We start from the raw sequence: 16,259 nt of genomic DNA, 5'->3' as shown, positions 1-16,259 counted from the left end.
CCAAAATTCACAGGCCGTAACTCTAACTCCACAGTAATGGTTTCAGGAGGCAGGGCCTCTGGGAGGTGATAAGGTCACGAGAGTGGACAAACCTCAAGAATGGGGTTATGAAAGAGACCCCAGAGAGCTCCCCTGCCTCTTCCACTACACAAGGATGCAGTGGGCAGGTGCTGGCTGTCAACCAGGAAGCAGGGCCCCACCAGATATGGAATCTGCCAGTGCCTCGACCCTGGGCCTCCAGCCTCCAGAGCTGTGAGCAACAGACTCCTGCTGCTGATGAGTCAGTCTACGGTGTTTCATCACAGCAGCCCCAGTGGGCTAAGACACACCAGAAGTTCAATCATGGATCTCTGTATCTCATCACCGACGTGCACTCAGCCTGCCAGCGCCGCCTTCTCTTCCCACGGCCCCCGCTCCCTTTCCAGCCTCCCTTCATTCTCTGCTTCCTTCACTGCCAGACACTTTCAATTCCCTGCTGGCAGAAACACGCCCAGGCCACAAGTGCCCTGGGGCTAGGTGGCCAGACAAAAGGCCCCACTTCACAAAAGGCAGCCACTGAATATATTCCCACGGGGGCTCTTGGAGATGGGGACTGGCATGGTAAGAGTCAGCCACAAGGACTATTTTTTAAAAATTAAAAGAGACGGCACCTCACTATATTCCTAGGCTGGTCTTGAAAGCGTGGTCTTAGTTAATCCTCCTGTCTCAGTCTCCCAAAGTGCCAGGATTACAGGTGTGAGTCAGTATGCCCAGCCTGTCACAATGTGCGGCCGGACAGGAAAATGGCTCAGGTTTAACTTTCGGCCTCGATGAAAACTGACATGAACTCTCATCCACGCATCAAATTAGGAACACTGTTACCCTGACTCTTTTTTTTTTTGAGACGGAATCTCACTCTGTCGCCCAGGCTGGAGTGCAGTGGCATGATCTTGGCTCACTGCAAGCTCTGCTTCCCAGGTTCATGCCATTCTCCTGCCTCAGCCTCCCAAGTAGCTGGGACTACAGGTGCCCGCCACCACACCTGGCTAATTTTTTCTACTTTTTAGTAGAGTCGGGGTTTCACTGTGTTAGCCAGGATGGTCTCGATCTCCTGACCTCATGATCCGCCTGCCTTGGCCTCCCAAAGTGCTGGGATTACAGGCATGAGCCACCACGCCGGGCCTACCTTGACTCTTAGAATGTATATTTTTAGGAAAAGGCCCAAAAAGTAGTTTAGGACAAAGAAACCAGAATATGGGCTCCTAGAGCAAGTGGCCTGGCATCCCTCAGGTTCATGCAAAGCTGAGAATCATAAATGACTATAAACTGCTTTATTGTTTACGAAACACTCTTCACGTCCACTCTCACTGAAAATCTCCTAAACCTTGTGGTGCAGGTATTGTTCCCTTGTACGGATTAAATGTACAAAATAGCTTGTCAAAGTGGACAGAACATGGACTTCCTACATTAACCCTTGATCCACCACCTGTCAGCAACACGATACTGGCCAAGCCAAAGGACTTCTCCAGGTCTGTTTCTGCCATGCAGCGAGACACTACACACTCAGAGCCGACGTGAGGCGGTGACAACACCCTCACACACAGAGAGGAGGAAAAACACATCAGTCAAGCAGGGTGCGCAAATCAGACAGGAGCTGGAGTCTCAGAGTGGCAAAGAGTGGCCTGACGAGGAAAGAGTGCCAGGGAGGGTAGGGTGGTAGGCAGAGCCTGAGGAGGAACAGACAGTGCTGAGGACAGCCAAGGGGCTCCCAGGGGGTCTGAATCCTTGTCACACCAGGAAGTGCTGTGACTACAGGGGCCTAAGACAGCTTACTCTATTTTCTCTTGGGGCTTTGCTGAATTCTCAGAGAGCACTGCCAGAAAATTAAAAATAGACAGTTACAGCAAAGACCTAATGGCTGAATGGTTAACAGGTTCCTCTGGAAGTACTCTTTTAAAATTGCTCAAAATTGTAATGGCTCATTATATTAGGAATCTACAGAAACAGTCTGGAAAAAACAAACAAAAAATCTGTCCCAAGTACATTTGGACAGGCTTCAAGGAGCCCCAAGAGCCATCCTGCAGCTCTGACTCCAGGAGCTGAATGAGAGCTGTGGCCTGGACCTCCCCGCAAGTCTCTGCTGGCAGGCAGGTCACGCCAGCCGAAGGCGTAGCTTTGTTTCTGGATGAGGGTGCACAGATCCTTTAAACTTAATGGGGTTAAACTGACGCCAGTCAATCTGACACCACTGGGCAGCTCAGGTGTTGTGAAGATAGAGTTCCACATGGGGCAGTGTCTTGTTAAGATGGAAAGTCCAACGTAAAGTGCTCATTAAATGAGAACTACTTTCTCTAAAATAGCTCTGTAAAATCAATAGAGATCCTCGATCAAAATTTTTTTTGTTATTTCCCACAGAAAAAAGTACAAAATGTTAAGCTAAAGTCACAGCGTGGCATTTACTAAGTAAGCTCTGGCCTTCTAAACATCAAAATCAATTCCAGATTCTAGGATATAAGAAATAGTCACAATGCTGTGCAAGTAATTCTAGGACGTGAGACGTATAAACAGAGTGAGAGTCTGTCAATAGTGTACTCTCGAGATAGGTTCTTCAGCAACCATATTTTTTCTCATTACAGAAAAGGGCCAATCTTCGTTAAAGGATTTATACAGCCTACTGAGATGAGTTAGGCAGGTCTTCAAACAGCAAACAACATCCAACAGCAGAAATGCTTACACCATAGGAAAAACCTACCTATCATATCTGTAATGAAAAAGAAAAAGAAAAAGAAAGCAAAAGACAATGCTTCTGTTGGGGCAGAAGAGGGACACATGCATTTTCTATGCTTGGTTGTCTGCTTCTGCAGTTCCAGGAACAAGGCCCACCTGCTGCCTCTACCCACAGACAGACCACCAGAGGACAGCCCTAGGCCGACCCTCATTCATCCACACAGCTCATGAAGGCAGGCATGCTGTTTTGCCTCCTTTGATCTGGCCGAGCACTAACAGGGTTCTCTTGGGCTTTCGTCTCTTCATCTAGAAAATATGGCCAACAAAGGTACCTACAGCTCAGGGTGCTGTGAGACAAAGCGATTTATGAATGTGCAGAGCTTGGCCTACTGCCAGCAAGTGCTCCATACACAGTATCTGGTCAAGTGAGAACAGGCACAAAGTCTTTCTAAGGAAAGACAAAGCATGCTGTCGCCAGTGCGGATCATAAAGGCACGCTCAAGAGGCAACTGGAGCTTTGCGACTTCCCCAACAGCCAAGGCTCCCTGCTCACTCCCGTGCCCCTCCCTTCTGCTGACCACACTGCTCTCATGGGGTCCACCACTGCCTGGCATTCTGCGGCTGACCAGAGCTGCAATGCTGTCAAGGTGAACCAGGGGAAGGAAAACGTGAGTTTCATCTACTGTTATCTACAGATTAGATTCTGAGGACAGTTGGCCTGACATTTTTGAAGAGCTCCTGGTGCCCATGCAGCCTGGCTGGGTGGCACGTGGTCCTGCAGCAGCATGTGGTGTGGGTTCTGCGGCAGCTGCCTCTGGCTGAGAGTGTGTATGAGTGCATGGGTACAAAAGGCCTTTATTTTGGGGAAGGGACGTCACCAAGGGCAGGTATCTATTTTGAAAGGGACAGCTAAGTGCAGAATTTACCAAACACGTGAGACAAGAAAATGGATATGGTAAACAAAGAAGATGGTAGTGAATGACTCAATTCCACAAAAGCCCTCTTTCTACCTGTGCATCTGATGGGCTTCATCTATAATCTAATATCAGCATACAATCAAAATATAATCGGCACATAACATTACTTAAATCTGGCCGGGCGTGGTGGCTCACGCCTGTAATCCCAACACTTTGGGAGGCTGAGGCCGAGGCCGGCAGATAACCCAAGATTGGGAGTTCAAGACCAGCCTGACCAACATGGAGAAACTCCATTTCTACTGAAAATACAAAATTAGCCGGGCATGGTGGCACATTCCTGTAATCCCAGTTACTCGGGAGGCTGAGGCAGGAGAATCGCTTGAACCCAGGAAGTGGAGGTTGCGGTGAGCCAAGATTGCGCCATTGCACTCCAGCCTGGGCAATTAAGAGTGAAACTCCCGTCTCAAAACAACAACACGTTACTTAAATTTTAGAAAGCAGAGTTACTTGAAGTACTGGAATATCCCAGAGGCAAAGGAAATCTGAATATGCAGACCTTGGAATACTCCCTGCCACACGGTATCATCTGCCATCAGATTAACATTTCCCCATGAGACTGGGCTGGGTCAGAACTCTCTTCCAGCAGAAACAAGCTCTTTGAGAGCAGGACCCATGCCATTCACGCCTGTCCCTGGTCCCCAGTGCACAGTGCTGAGTTGGACAGAAACACTCACCCCACCTTTACTAGGTTAATGTACGAATGTAGCCTAAAAGCCTTCATCACAGAACCTGCCACTTCCTGGTCTCATCATCCCTTCAGACTCTACTTATCAGCCACTAAGCCGGTTGCCATATTAAACTTGCCCCTCGATTCCCACAAGGTGACTGTCCTCTCACCTCCCTGACACCAGCCCTCAGCCACCTCCTCTGATGGCTCTGCTCTTTTTCTTTTTAGAGATGGGGGTCTTGCTCTGTTGCTCAGGCTGGAGTGCAGTGGTGCAATCTCAGCTCACTGCAGCCTCGGCCTCCTGGGCTCAAGCAATCCTCCCACCTCAGCCTCCAGGGTAGCTGGGACCACAGGTGTGAACCACACACCTGACTAATTGTTGTCGAGGCTGCTCTGGAGCTCTCGGGCTCAACTGACCCTCCTGCCTTGGCCTCCCAAAATGCAGTGCTGAGATTAGAGGCATGAGCCACTGCATCTGGCCACTCTGCTCATTTTTCCTGGGCATCTCATCCGTATCTGGATCCACTGGATCTGTGTCTCCAGCCCCAAATGCACAACAGGCATCTCTACCTGAGTGACTCCTCACCTCCTCCCAAAACAACGTGACCAAGACAGACCCTCCCTACCTCAATCCGTGTCTGGTTAATCCTTCCACAGCGGTCAGATCCTTTTCCTCTGAACTGTAACAGGTTTGCTGGCAGGATGCTGCCATTCCACTCCGTGGTTTTGCTGCCCAGTCAAACCACTGTGGTGTGAACCACTGCTTGGTTCAACAAAGGTTCCTCCACAATTCAGCATCCACTTTCCCCTCGTTTTTCCCTCTAGGGATCCTGTCAGTGGTCAACTCTCCCACATCCAGCAGCATACCTGGCTCTTCCGCCCAGTAAGCTTCCTTAGCGCCAGGGCTGCCCATGCTGCTCCCCGGCCTGTGCCACCTTGGCATCCCACAGTGCCTTCCACTTCCTCATCCATCCTTTAGGACTTGGCCCAAACATCACTTCGCCCCTGCAATGCTCCCCTACCCAGGTGCGCTAGCTGCTCTTTCTTTAGGTGCCAGGAGCTTATCTGAACATTTGAAAACCCTTATCACAGGCCGGGCGCGGTAGCTCACACCTGTAATCCCAGCACTTTGGGAGGCTGAGGCGGGTGGATCACGAGGTCAGGAGTTCGTGGCCAACGTGGTGAAACCCCGTCTTTACTGAAAATACAAAAATTAGCTGGCCGTGGGGGGGGGCACCTGTAATCCCAGCTACTGGGGAGGCCGAAACAGGAGAATGGCTTGAAGCCAGGAGGCGGAAGTGCAGTGAGCCGAGATCGTGCCACTGCTCTCCAGCCTGGGTGACAGAGCAAGACTCCGTCTCACACACAAAAAAACCCCTTATCACAGCACTGCGTAAATGCTTATCCTGATGCTTCTGCCACCTCCATTTGGGTTTAAGCACCAAAGGGACAGAATCCCATTCTGCTCAGATTATTTTCCCAGGGCCTGGCATTATACCTAGCACATGACAGATACTTAAAAACATGTGCCGACCCAATGAAAGGCTGTGGTGTGCTGGTCTATATGCAAACTTATCTCATCACTCTGCCAGAGTGACCTCCGTGAACAATCTAATTCTGGTTTCTTGCTTAGAAAACCTGTGAGGACTCTGGAATACTCACAGACTGAAGTTCAACTCCTTGATAGTAACCACAAAGATTCAAATTCAATCTGCAACTTAGCAGCACAGCCTAAGGGCCACGGCTTCTCTGGAGTTCTAGCTGTGCCCCGCTGCTCAGGGTTTCCAGAGCACCCTTCACCTTCCGGTGCCGCATCCACAGGAGGGGGGATCCTCCCCATCCTTCGGGAGGGTCTCCTCTGGGAGGCTCTGCCCCAGTTGCTTCACATGCCACCATTCCTGGCCTGGCTGGCACAGTTCTCGACTCAAGATGTCTCATGACTAATAAGGGCACTTAATATGGTAGCATTTTCTTCTTTCGCCTTTAAGGAACCAAATGATAATTTTTGTAATCCTAATTTTGCCACCGCGCCAGGGAAGTACAGTAATTCCCCTGCCTCTCCCATAGGCCTGCGACTTCTTGGAGGGTAGAAATCGGGCACGGCGGTCGCTTTCCATTTGGCGGTGCCGGTGCAGCAGGTAGAAAGCAAGTGCTTGTGCAGTGAGTGAACTGATGGCACATTAGTCAACCCACAGAGTAGGAGTAACTGGCAGAAGGATCATTTGATCAGGTAATCAAATAGTAGTTTTCAAGTAAATGGGGACTGCAACTAGGGTAGGAACAATTATCGCCTACTGACTCTCACAAATGCCTAAGTCTTTGGGAGAAGGCTTGGGCATCTGCTAAAGACCTCCCCCAAGCCTAGGAGTCAGGCCACTTTTTGGATGGAAACATCCGGAACATGGGTTCCTGAAAGCGCACTGCTGAGCGGTGGCACTGGGGCGGGGCCTGCTTCCGTGCGCCCTCACAGGCGCCTCCTGAGATAAGGTGTACTTTGGCCAGGTTCCAAAAGGTTGTGTGTGGTCACTCATCTCTTGAACAACCTCATGATCTTTAGGAAAGGGCTTTGCTGGAAAACACTGCAGGGCGTATTTACAGAAGCCGGCACCACAGAGCTGGAACTGACCTCACTCACCGCCTGTGGGGGGTGCTGTGGAGATGGTCTGAACAGAGGCCTCTCACCACAGAGCTGGAACTGACCTCACTCACCGCCTGTGGGGGGCGCTGTGGAGAAGGTCTGAACAGAGGCCTCTCACCACAGAGCTGGAACTGACCTCACTCACCGCCTGTGGGGGGCGCTGTGGAGATGGTCTGAACAGAGGCCTCTCACCAGAGCTGGAACTGACCTCACTCACCGCCTGTGGGGGGCGCTGTGGAGATGGTCTGAACAGAGGCCTCTCACCAGAGCTGGAACTGACCTCACTCACCGCCTGTGGGGGGCGCTGTGGAGATGGTCTGAACAGAGGCCTCTCACCACAGAGCTGGAACTGACCTCACTCACCGCCTGTGGGGGGCGCTGTGGAGACTGTCTACACAGAGACCTCTCACCCTGCATTTCAGCTTCCCCGTCACGTGCTTCAGCTTCAGCAGCACCAACTGCTGCAGCTTCCCTGAGGGTCCTTCCAATGAACTCAGAATGGTTTAGTTTCCCAAGATCAGGGAGACAGGGGAGCAGAAGTTTCCCTGAATTAGAAGAACACTTAGAAGTAAGCAAACACAAACCACCTAATTTTACATATGAAGAAACGGAGGCCTAGAAAAGTACAGCCACAAGTAGATTTTCTGCAATTATAAACTCTACTTTCTAATTTCTACCCAATGAGACACATGGATAGCTACAGTAATGGGAGGAGGTTAGGGAATGAGATTGAGTCCAGATTACAGAATTTTCTATAGGATGCCAAGGAGCCCAGAAACTCCCCTGTAGACGTCTAAGTCACAGCTGGTGTGGCAGCAGAATTCTGAGATGCTCCTGCCTGTCCCCACGTGCAGGACGCTTCACATGCACTGTGAAGGAGCCTGTGAATACGAAGGTCACAATTCTCTGACTGGTCACAGGTTACCTCACATAAGGCCCCATCTCAGCAGGTCAGATAGGCAGATTCTCCTGCTGGTCTAGAAGCAGAAAAGAGTCAGGCAAGGACTTGTGCATGTGGAGCTGAGAGCGACACCGAGCAACACAGGACAGAAGGCCCCAGGGCCCTCAGTCCCACAACCACAGGAACTGCCTTCCACCAACTGCCTGCCTTCCACCGACTGCCTGCCCGTGCTAGCAAAGACCTCAGGTGAGGCCGCAGCCTGGCTGACACCTTGACTTTGTCCATGAGACTGAGCACAGAATCCACTGAATCCCGCCTGGCCTCCTGACAGACACAGCTGTGAGCTGATAAGCGGGTGTCTCCGTATGTCGCCAAGTTGATGGGACTTTGCTGCCTATCACAGAAAGCCAATGCAGACGGTGTTTATTAGAATAAAGGATACTCGAACTTTTAAGACACTTTTCAGAACGTTTCCTAAACACTCAACCATACCCAATAAGTGAGCATGGCTTCCCTTTAATTCAGATCAGCAAAACAATTGAAGGTAAATTTCGCTTAAAAACCTACCATTCTGAGTCACGAAATAAAAGAACTTTAAAATCTATTGCTTTAATATAAGGATACTCATTAGTTCTTTATCATAATAATATTCAGTTTTGAAAAACTTAATGAATAGAAACTTTATGAACCAAAAAAAGGATATTCTCTAAACGGAAGGATCTGTGCCTGGACGTGGTCTTCACAGGCCTGACGTAGTTGCTTGTACAGCATTGGGGAGACTTTGTGAGAACAGAGATTTTCCACAGCCTGCGAACAAAAGGGGTGTATCAATTCTTCAGTATGAACAACAGATTGGTTCCCAAAACAACCCTGTTGTTAATACAGCTGTAATCATAACAAAAAGGCACCCCACACCCTATCCCAGTACTTCGGGAATCTACAAATAAATTATTTATTATGGCTAAGTTTAGGGCACTTCTCGTTGGAACACTGCAGTCCAGTCACAGTTGGCATGGGGGTAGGTAACAACAGTTAATGTGGGCACGTTGCACCTGCTGGACTCGGCTCCCAGGCGGCTGGCCCCGCCACTCCTGAGCGTCTATGGCGCCCAGTCACTGGGGACTCCACCACAGGTTTCATCCTCACAGGCTTGTTTCTGGGTGCTCCGATTCCTCAGTCTGAGGTGGGGGTCAATGCAGTGTGTGTGTGTTTAAGTTCACCTTGATGATTACAAAGTGAAATCAGGGCTAGAGAACCAAGAAAACCTTTTCCCTCCGTGACCACCTTCCCTTCAGGAAGGAGAACAACAGGCTGGGGCTCCAGTTCCCCTCACGCTGCCCAGGGCAGTGATTCAGTCCAAACTGAGCCTTTTCTAGGTGACGCTGGCCAGACTACATTGTTTCCTATTTATTTTTCTGTAGGCTAGATGTGTAATTCACTTCAGTTTTTTTCTTAAGAAACTTTTTTTTTTTTCTATGAACAACCCTAGTAAAATAAGAAATATATATTTTTTTTGAGTTGGAGTTTTGTTCTGTTGCCCAGACTGGAGTGCAATGGCAGGATCTTGGCTCACTGCAACCTCCACCTCCTGGGTTCAAGCGATTCTCCTGCCTCAGCCTCCCGAGTAGCTGGGATTATACGTGCCCGCCACCACACCCAGGTAATTTTTGTATTTTCAGTAGAGGAAGGGTTTCACCATGTTGGCCAGGCTGGTCTCAAATGCCTGACCTCAGGTGATTTGCCTGTCTTGGCCCCCCACAGAGCTGGGATTACGGGTGTGAGCCACCCCGCCCAGCTGACACCATTTTTTGAGGCAGAAAAATTTTTCTCACAATATTTTTACCCACCTCAAAGAAACAATGCTTGTACATTCTTACCAGTTCTAATGAAATTTCCTAGCCAGGCACAGTGGCTCACGAGGTCAGGAGTTCGAGACCAGCCTGACCAACATGGTGAAACCCTGTCTCTACTAAAAATACAAAAATTAGCCAGGTGTGGTGATGCATACCTGTAATCCCAGCTACTCAGGAGGCTGAGGCAGGAGAATCGCTTGAACCCAGGAGGCAGAGGTTGCAGTGAGTCAAGATTGCGACACTGCACTCCATCTTGGGTGACAGAGCAAGACTCTGTCTCAAAAAAAAAAAAAAAAAAAAAAATTCCTTTCCAATCTTATGTACAAAAACTTAAACTCATTCAATTCAAATATGAAATATTATAAACAGAAATGTGGTTTTTCTAACAAGTTTTGAACCAATGTGGGGTTCAAAAACAGAATAAAAACACTTTAGATAAATAATCTGAATTTAATTCGGATACAATATTCCCCTAGAAAAAAAGGTAAACTAAAGTTATAGAGCTATTCATTTTACTAATACTTACAAGTATCAACAATTCCAATACTAAATATCGGAGAGCTGCTACATGTCAACCAAAGTACAGTGATTACTACCATATAAAATACATGTATATTTATAAAGACCAAAAGAAGATGTGGAATAATTATAATCTTTTTTAATAATTATAATCCTATTTTCTAGCTAGCTTATTATCAGCATAATAACAAAGAAATACAAACTTTCCCCTACATTTTGTCTTACTATAGAAAATAGGGAATTCCTACCCACATTCTGTATTTACTTCAACTCCTTTCTCAAACTCTTCAATTCCATCCCTTTGAATTCCATGTCTTCATAATTTGGTCAAAGGTCTGCCACCCTTTTGTCTCCTCAAACAACCAAGAGAACTTAACAACAAAGGTTTTGCTCTAGTAGTTAAACATTAGTGAATCCCACAAACATAATTATTACAAAGTAAGTTTTTTATATAACACATGAAGAAAATGTATTTTCTTCAGCAAAAATCAAGATAAGCTTAGTGGTGCATATCCTTCATAAAACAGTAACTTATGACCATTTTCTGGATGTTTTAATTCCTAAACCAAGAACCAGTATCCTTAAAACCATCTCTTCCTAGTTGTGGCAAATGACTGAATATTTTACAACCCACTCTGCCTCCTCTGTGTCCTATTTGGTGCGTATTTACTATTCATATGAATCATATTGCAATTTACTTTGTTTTTAAAACTAAGAATTTAGGAGCCTCTCAAAACAAGTAGCAAGCCCTGGGTAACCCAGGTTTGCTGTAGGTGCTGAGTCAGGACTCCCGGCTTCATATTACAGGCACTCATCACTGGAAAGGCAACAGCCTTTGTTTCTCCCCGCCCTGCCAACTCCTTGCTGGCAGGAATATACTGGAAGACTTTTTTGGGCTGTTATAGAAGCAGCACAGCATAGGAGTTGCCCCTCCCCAAAATGGATTTTTGACACTCAATCATATTTTGAGATTTAGAAATACCCTTTCTGGATGCATAAAGCAACTAATCAGATGGTACTGTGTGCTTCATGTTGGTGCACTCATTCGTATTTTAAAGATTCACCCCAGGGAAAAGGAATGTAATCCAATGATCGGAGGTGGAGAAGTATCATTTGCATTCTATCCTACTAGGATCAAGATGCTTTCCCCGTATAAACAGCCAAGTGAGGAAACTTGATGTATATCCTCACCCAGCACTGTCTCTCCTCACATCACAGCTACTTCTTAACCAGCAGGTTCGTCAAATGATTGTCTGTATTAGCTCAACAGACACGTGTGTGAATGTCAAATACACGTCTATTTATAGTGTCAAAGCATTGCCTGAAGTGAACTCACTGCTACTTAAACAAAATGCTCACTGCGGATAAGGGCAATCCCTGCTCTCAGGTGTGGAAGACAGAACAAGGAAGTCCACGGAGCTGTGGGACATGACCTCTATAGTCACACAGAGACCTCCACAGCCACATGGGGCGTGACCTCCATAGTCACACAGAGACCTCCATAGCCACACAGACGAGACCTCCATAGTCACACAGAGACCTCCACAGCCACACAGGCAAGACCTCCACAGCCACTCGGTCGAGACCTCCATAGTCACACAAAGACCTCCACAGCCACATGGGGCGTGACCTCCATAGTCACACAGCGACCTCCACAGCCACTCAGTCGAGACCTCCATAGTCACACAGAGACCTCCACAGCCACTCGGACGAGACCTCCAGTCACACAGAGACCTCCACAGTCACACAGAGATCTTCACAGCCACACAGGATGAGACCTGTGTAGCTGTGGGGGTCCCATCCCTACACTGGGTCTGCAGCTTGGGTGTGAGGGAAGGATGCCACCTAATATGAAGGATTAACCGCTCCCCTTCACTGACCATTATCACCTGCTATCAACATGTCACGGAGACAACTACTCTGTGACTCAAGAAAGACAGCCTGGCTTTCCTCAGAGTTTGTATGTCAGCCAGGCGCAGTGGCTCACACTGGGAACCCCAGCACTTTGGGTGGCCAAGGTGGGAGGACTGCTTGAGTCCAGTAGTTCCCAAGCAGCCTGGACAACGTAGGGAGGCCACACCTCTCTCTTTAAAGGCCTGAGAGGTTAGTGTTTGTGCAACAACAAACAAAAACACCAGTTCTAAATCAAAACACAGCCTTTCTCTGAAACCTTTCTAGAAATGCAGTCTTCAGTTTTCTGTTGTCTCATTTAGCAAAAAGTAGGACTAAAACATAGAGACACAAGACACAGAAGATGTACTTTCTCCAGGGAGTTAGTTATTACAGACCTAAATTCAGGTGGTTCAACAGAAAAGATCTATGCCTTCCCAACATTCTCCTCTACACCTTACAGGAGGAAAATGATAAAAACAAAGTAACAGGCCGGGCGTGGTGGCTCACGCCTATAATCTCAGCACTTTGGGAGGCCGAGATGGGCAGATCACGAGGTCAGGAGATCGAGACCATCCTGGCTAATACGGTGAAACCCCGTCTCCACTAAAAATTACAAAAAACTAGCTGGGCGAGGTGGCAGGCGCCTGTAGTCCCAGCTACTCAGGAGGCTGAGGCAGGAGAATGGTGTAAATCTGGGAGGCGAAGCTTGCAGTGAGCTGAGACCTGGCCACTGCACTCCAGCCTGGGCGACAGAGGGAGACTCCATCTCAAAACAAAAAAAACAAAAAAAAAAACAAAGTAACAAACAGAGAAACATCAGGCCAGCTGAGGCCCACACAGTGTAAGCAACAGGACTCCTAAGGGGTTTAGAAGTAACTGAGCAAAACCAAAAACCAAACACGAAACGAAAACTTTCAAACTTGGGTGAGAATTGGTCCTTTCACAAAAGATTCTTTGGCAACATATACACCACCCCACCTATACAAAAACTTAGACTTTATTTTGAAACACCAAGTCAAATGTATTGCCTGCTTGATCAGACATCAGTAATTTCACATTTGCTTTTCTTAGATTTCTATCCCACTTGCTTCCAACAGATCTGAGGCAGCTCATGCTTCAGACTCTGTGAGAGGCCAGAAGCCCACCTGTGCGTGGAGAGATGACCAGCTGCACATGCCCACAGGTAAGGGAATCAACTGATTCCACATGTCCCCTGGTGGGGCAGCACCTCCAGAGATGCCCCTGGAATTTGCGATGTCTCATTCCAAGGAGGAACCAGTGACTGTCATTTTGGGGTAAGCATTCCTAGTTCTCAGGGTTTCAAGACAGACACCTAAAGCACCTGCAAACATTGTTCATAATATGTACAGTGATTGTTTTGTAAGACATATCACTGTGTACAAGGTGTTGCAAAGTATAATTCCGCCATTTTAAGTAAAAACAATGAGGCAGCAGATATCAGACAGCCAGATCTCCAGGAAAAAAGTAGTAAGAAGCTTTAGCTGTAAGCTATTGTATTTTATTAAACCAAAGACCTCTGAGAGTTCAGGTGGGACTCTTGTTTCTAGTCAAGACACAGTACAAGAACTGTATTAACTTTCTGCCTGAAATAACCACAAAATCAGACAAAATATATGAAGTAACAGTTTTTGAAGCACTGAGCACTGGGCTATGAAAGACAGTGAATCTCAGAAAGATGGGAGGCAAATAGGCCCCAACTGCTCAGTTTCCTGCATGGAGAGCTTCCAGGCTGTGGTGCAGGGGCCCTGAGTGAGTAGCTGGGACTACAGGCGTGCAACACCCCACTAGGCTAATTTTTACATTTTTTGTAGAGATAGGGTTTCACCATGTTGCCTAGGCTAGTCTCGAACTCCTGGGCTCAAGTGATCAGGCCACCTAGGCCTCCCAAAGTGCTGGGATTACAGGTGTGAGCCACTGAGCCCAGCCTGTCAATATTGTTAAGAAATTAATTCTCCTACATTGATCTATAGATTCTATATACTATCAATAAAAATCTTAGCACACTTTCTTATACAAATTGGCTGATTCTGAAATTCACATGGAAACACAAGGGACCAAGAATAGCCAGAAACCTGTGCAAATATATGAGGTTGGGGGGCCAACACACCCCGATATCACACCTCACTCCACCTACTCCTACATGGTTTCTGACAAAGGAACAAAGGCAATTCAGTAGGGGAAAAGAGGCTGAAAAACTGGACATTTGCAAGGAAAATACTGACTCTAGATTTTTTGTTTGTTTGTTTATTTTTTGAGATGGAGTCTCATTCTGTTGCTCAGGCTGGAGTGCAGTGGCACAACCTCGGCTCACTGCAACCTCTCCCTCCCGGGTTCAAGCGATTCTCTGGCCTCAGCCTCCCGAGTAGCTGGGATTCCAGGCGCCTGCCACCACGCCCGGCTAATTTTTTGTATTTTTAGCAGAGATGGGGTTTCACCATGTTGGCCAGGTTGGTCTCAAACTCCTGAGTGCTCAGGTGATCCACCCGCCTTGGCCTCCCAAAGTGCTGGGATTACAGGCATGAGCCACTGCACCCGCTCTGACTCTAGATTTATATTTCACAATATATACAAAAATTCACTCTACATAGATCATAGACCTAAATGTAAAACCTAAAACTCTCAAATGTCTGGAAGAAAATATAAGAGAAAACTTTGTGACCTTAGATTAGGCAAGATTTCTTGGATACTAAAAGTACAGTCCATAGAAGAACAAACTGATACATGTGACCTGAAAACTTAAAACTATTACTCTTCAAATGGCACAATTAAGAGAATCAAAAGACAAGTTGAAGACTAGGGAGAAAGTATTTGTAAGGCGAATATCTGATACAGGACTTGTATCCAGAATACTTAATAAACTCAAATACTCAATAGTAAGAAAATAACCAACACAACAAAAATGAGCAAAATATTTAAATAGACACTTCGTCTAAAAAGATACATAGAATGGCAAGTAAATATGAAGATGCTTCACATCAGAGGGAAATGCAAACTAAAACCACAGCGACACTCCACCACACACCCACTAGCGCAGCTAAAATTATAGGCTGAGGACACCACATGCTGGTGGCGGACTGGAACTGGAACTCCCATACACTGCTGGGAGAGGCACAAAAGGGGCAGCCACTGTGAAAAACAAGAAATTTCATAAAAAGGTAAACATATATTTTCCATATGACCCTTGAGAACTTACTTCTAGATAAAGAAGTAAGCAGAACTTACCTGAGAGGAATAAGAATGTATGTCCAAACAAAGGGTCATTCACAGATGTTCACAGCAGCTTTATTTAAAACAACCCAAGGCCGGTGCAGGGGCTCACGCCTGTAATCGCAACACTTTGAGAGGCCAAGGCAGGCGGATCACCTGAGGTCAGGAGTTTGAGACCAGCCTGACCAACATGGTGAAAATACAAAAATTAGCCAGGTGTGGTGGCGGGTGCCTGTAATCTCAGCTACTTGGGAGGCTGAGGCAGGGGAATCGCTTCAATCTGCGAGGTTGCAGTGAGCCAAGATCGCGCCACTGCACTCCAGCCTGGGGTGACAAGAGTGAAACTCTATCTCAAAGAAACAAATAAAAAACCCCAAACATGGACACTCAAATGTCCATTAACTGATGAATGGAGAAAATAACTGTGGTATACCCATTCTATGAGGTAATAAACAAGTTACAATCACATTGCGTGCACATGAATCTCAAAAGCACTGTCCTAAGTGAATGAAGCCAGACACTACAAAATAGATGACTGCATTTAGATAACGTTCTGGAAATGACAAAATATAGCGACAGAAAGCAAATGGGGGACTGCCAAGGGTTAGGAGTCAGGGGAGAGGGCTGATTGCAAAAGTGGTCATGGCAATTTCGGGGGTGGTAAAAATATTCTACCTTTCTACCAAGAAGAGTCTATCTTGACCATGGTGCCGGTTACATAACGGTATATATACATCTGTTAAAACTTCTTGGAGTGCATATTATATGTAGACTGTATCTCAAAGCTGACAAGAAAACATAACTCACTTACACTTCAGACAAAGAATGGATGTGTATGTACACCAAACTGTCAACAGTTTTCTTTGGGTGGTAGGAG

The 16,259-nt window shown here is 47.0% G+C and overlaps 1 protein-coding gene across 3 annotated transcripts in view; it reads right to left on the bottom strand.

Annotated features, from left to right (window-relative positions):
• Positions 1-16,259, bottom strand: part of CUL4A (cullin 4A) — a 57,446-nt gene that overhangs the window by 39,038 nt on the left and 2,149 nt on the right. For all 3 annotated transcript variants that reach the window (XM_077974086.1, XM_077974087.1, XM_028837365.2), the window contains exon 3: positions 8,593-8,696. In XM_077974086.1, coding sequence (XP_077830212.1) covers positions 8,593-8,660 — 68 coding nt within the window. In that variant the 5' untranslated portion in view covers positions 8,661-8,696. The remainder of the gene's footprint in view (positions 1-8,592; positions 8,697-16,259) is intronic.

The sequence above is a fragment of the Macaca mulatta genome, chromosome 17 (genome assembly GCF_049350105.2).
Source record: "Macaca mulatta isolate MMU2019108-1 chromosome 17, T2T-MMU8v2.0, whole genome shotgun sequence".
NCBI lineage: Eukaryota > Metazoa > Chordata > Mammalia > Primates > Cercopithecidae > Macaca > Macaca mulatta.
Note: the sequence above shows the minus strand (reverse complement) of the source record. Positions and strands in the feature narration are given on the sequence as shown.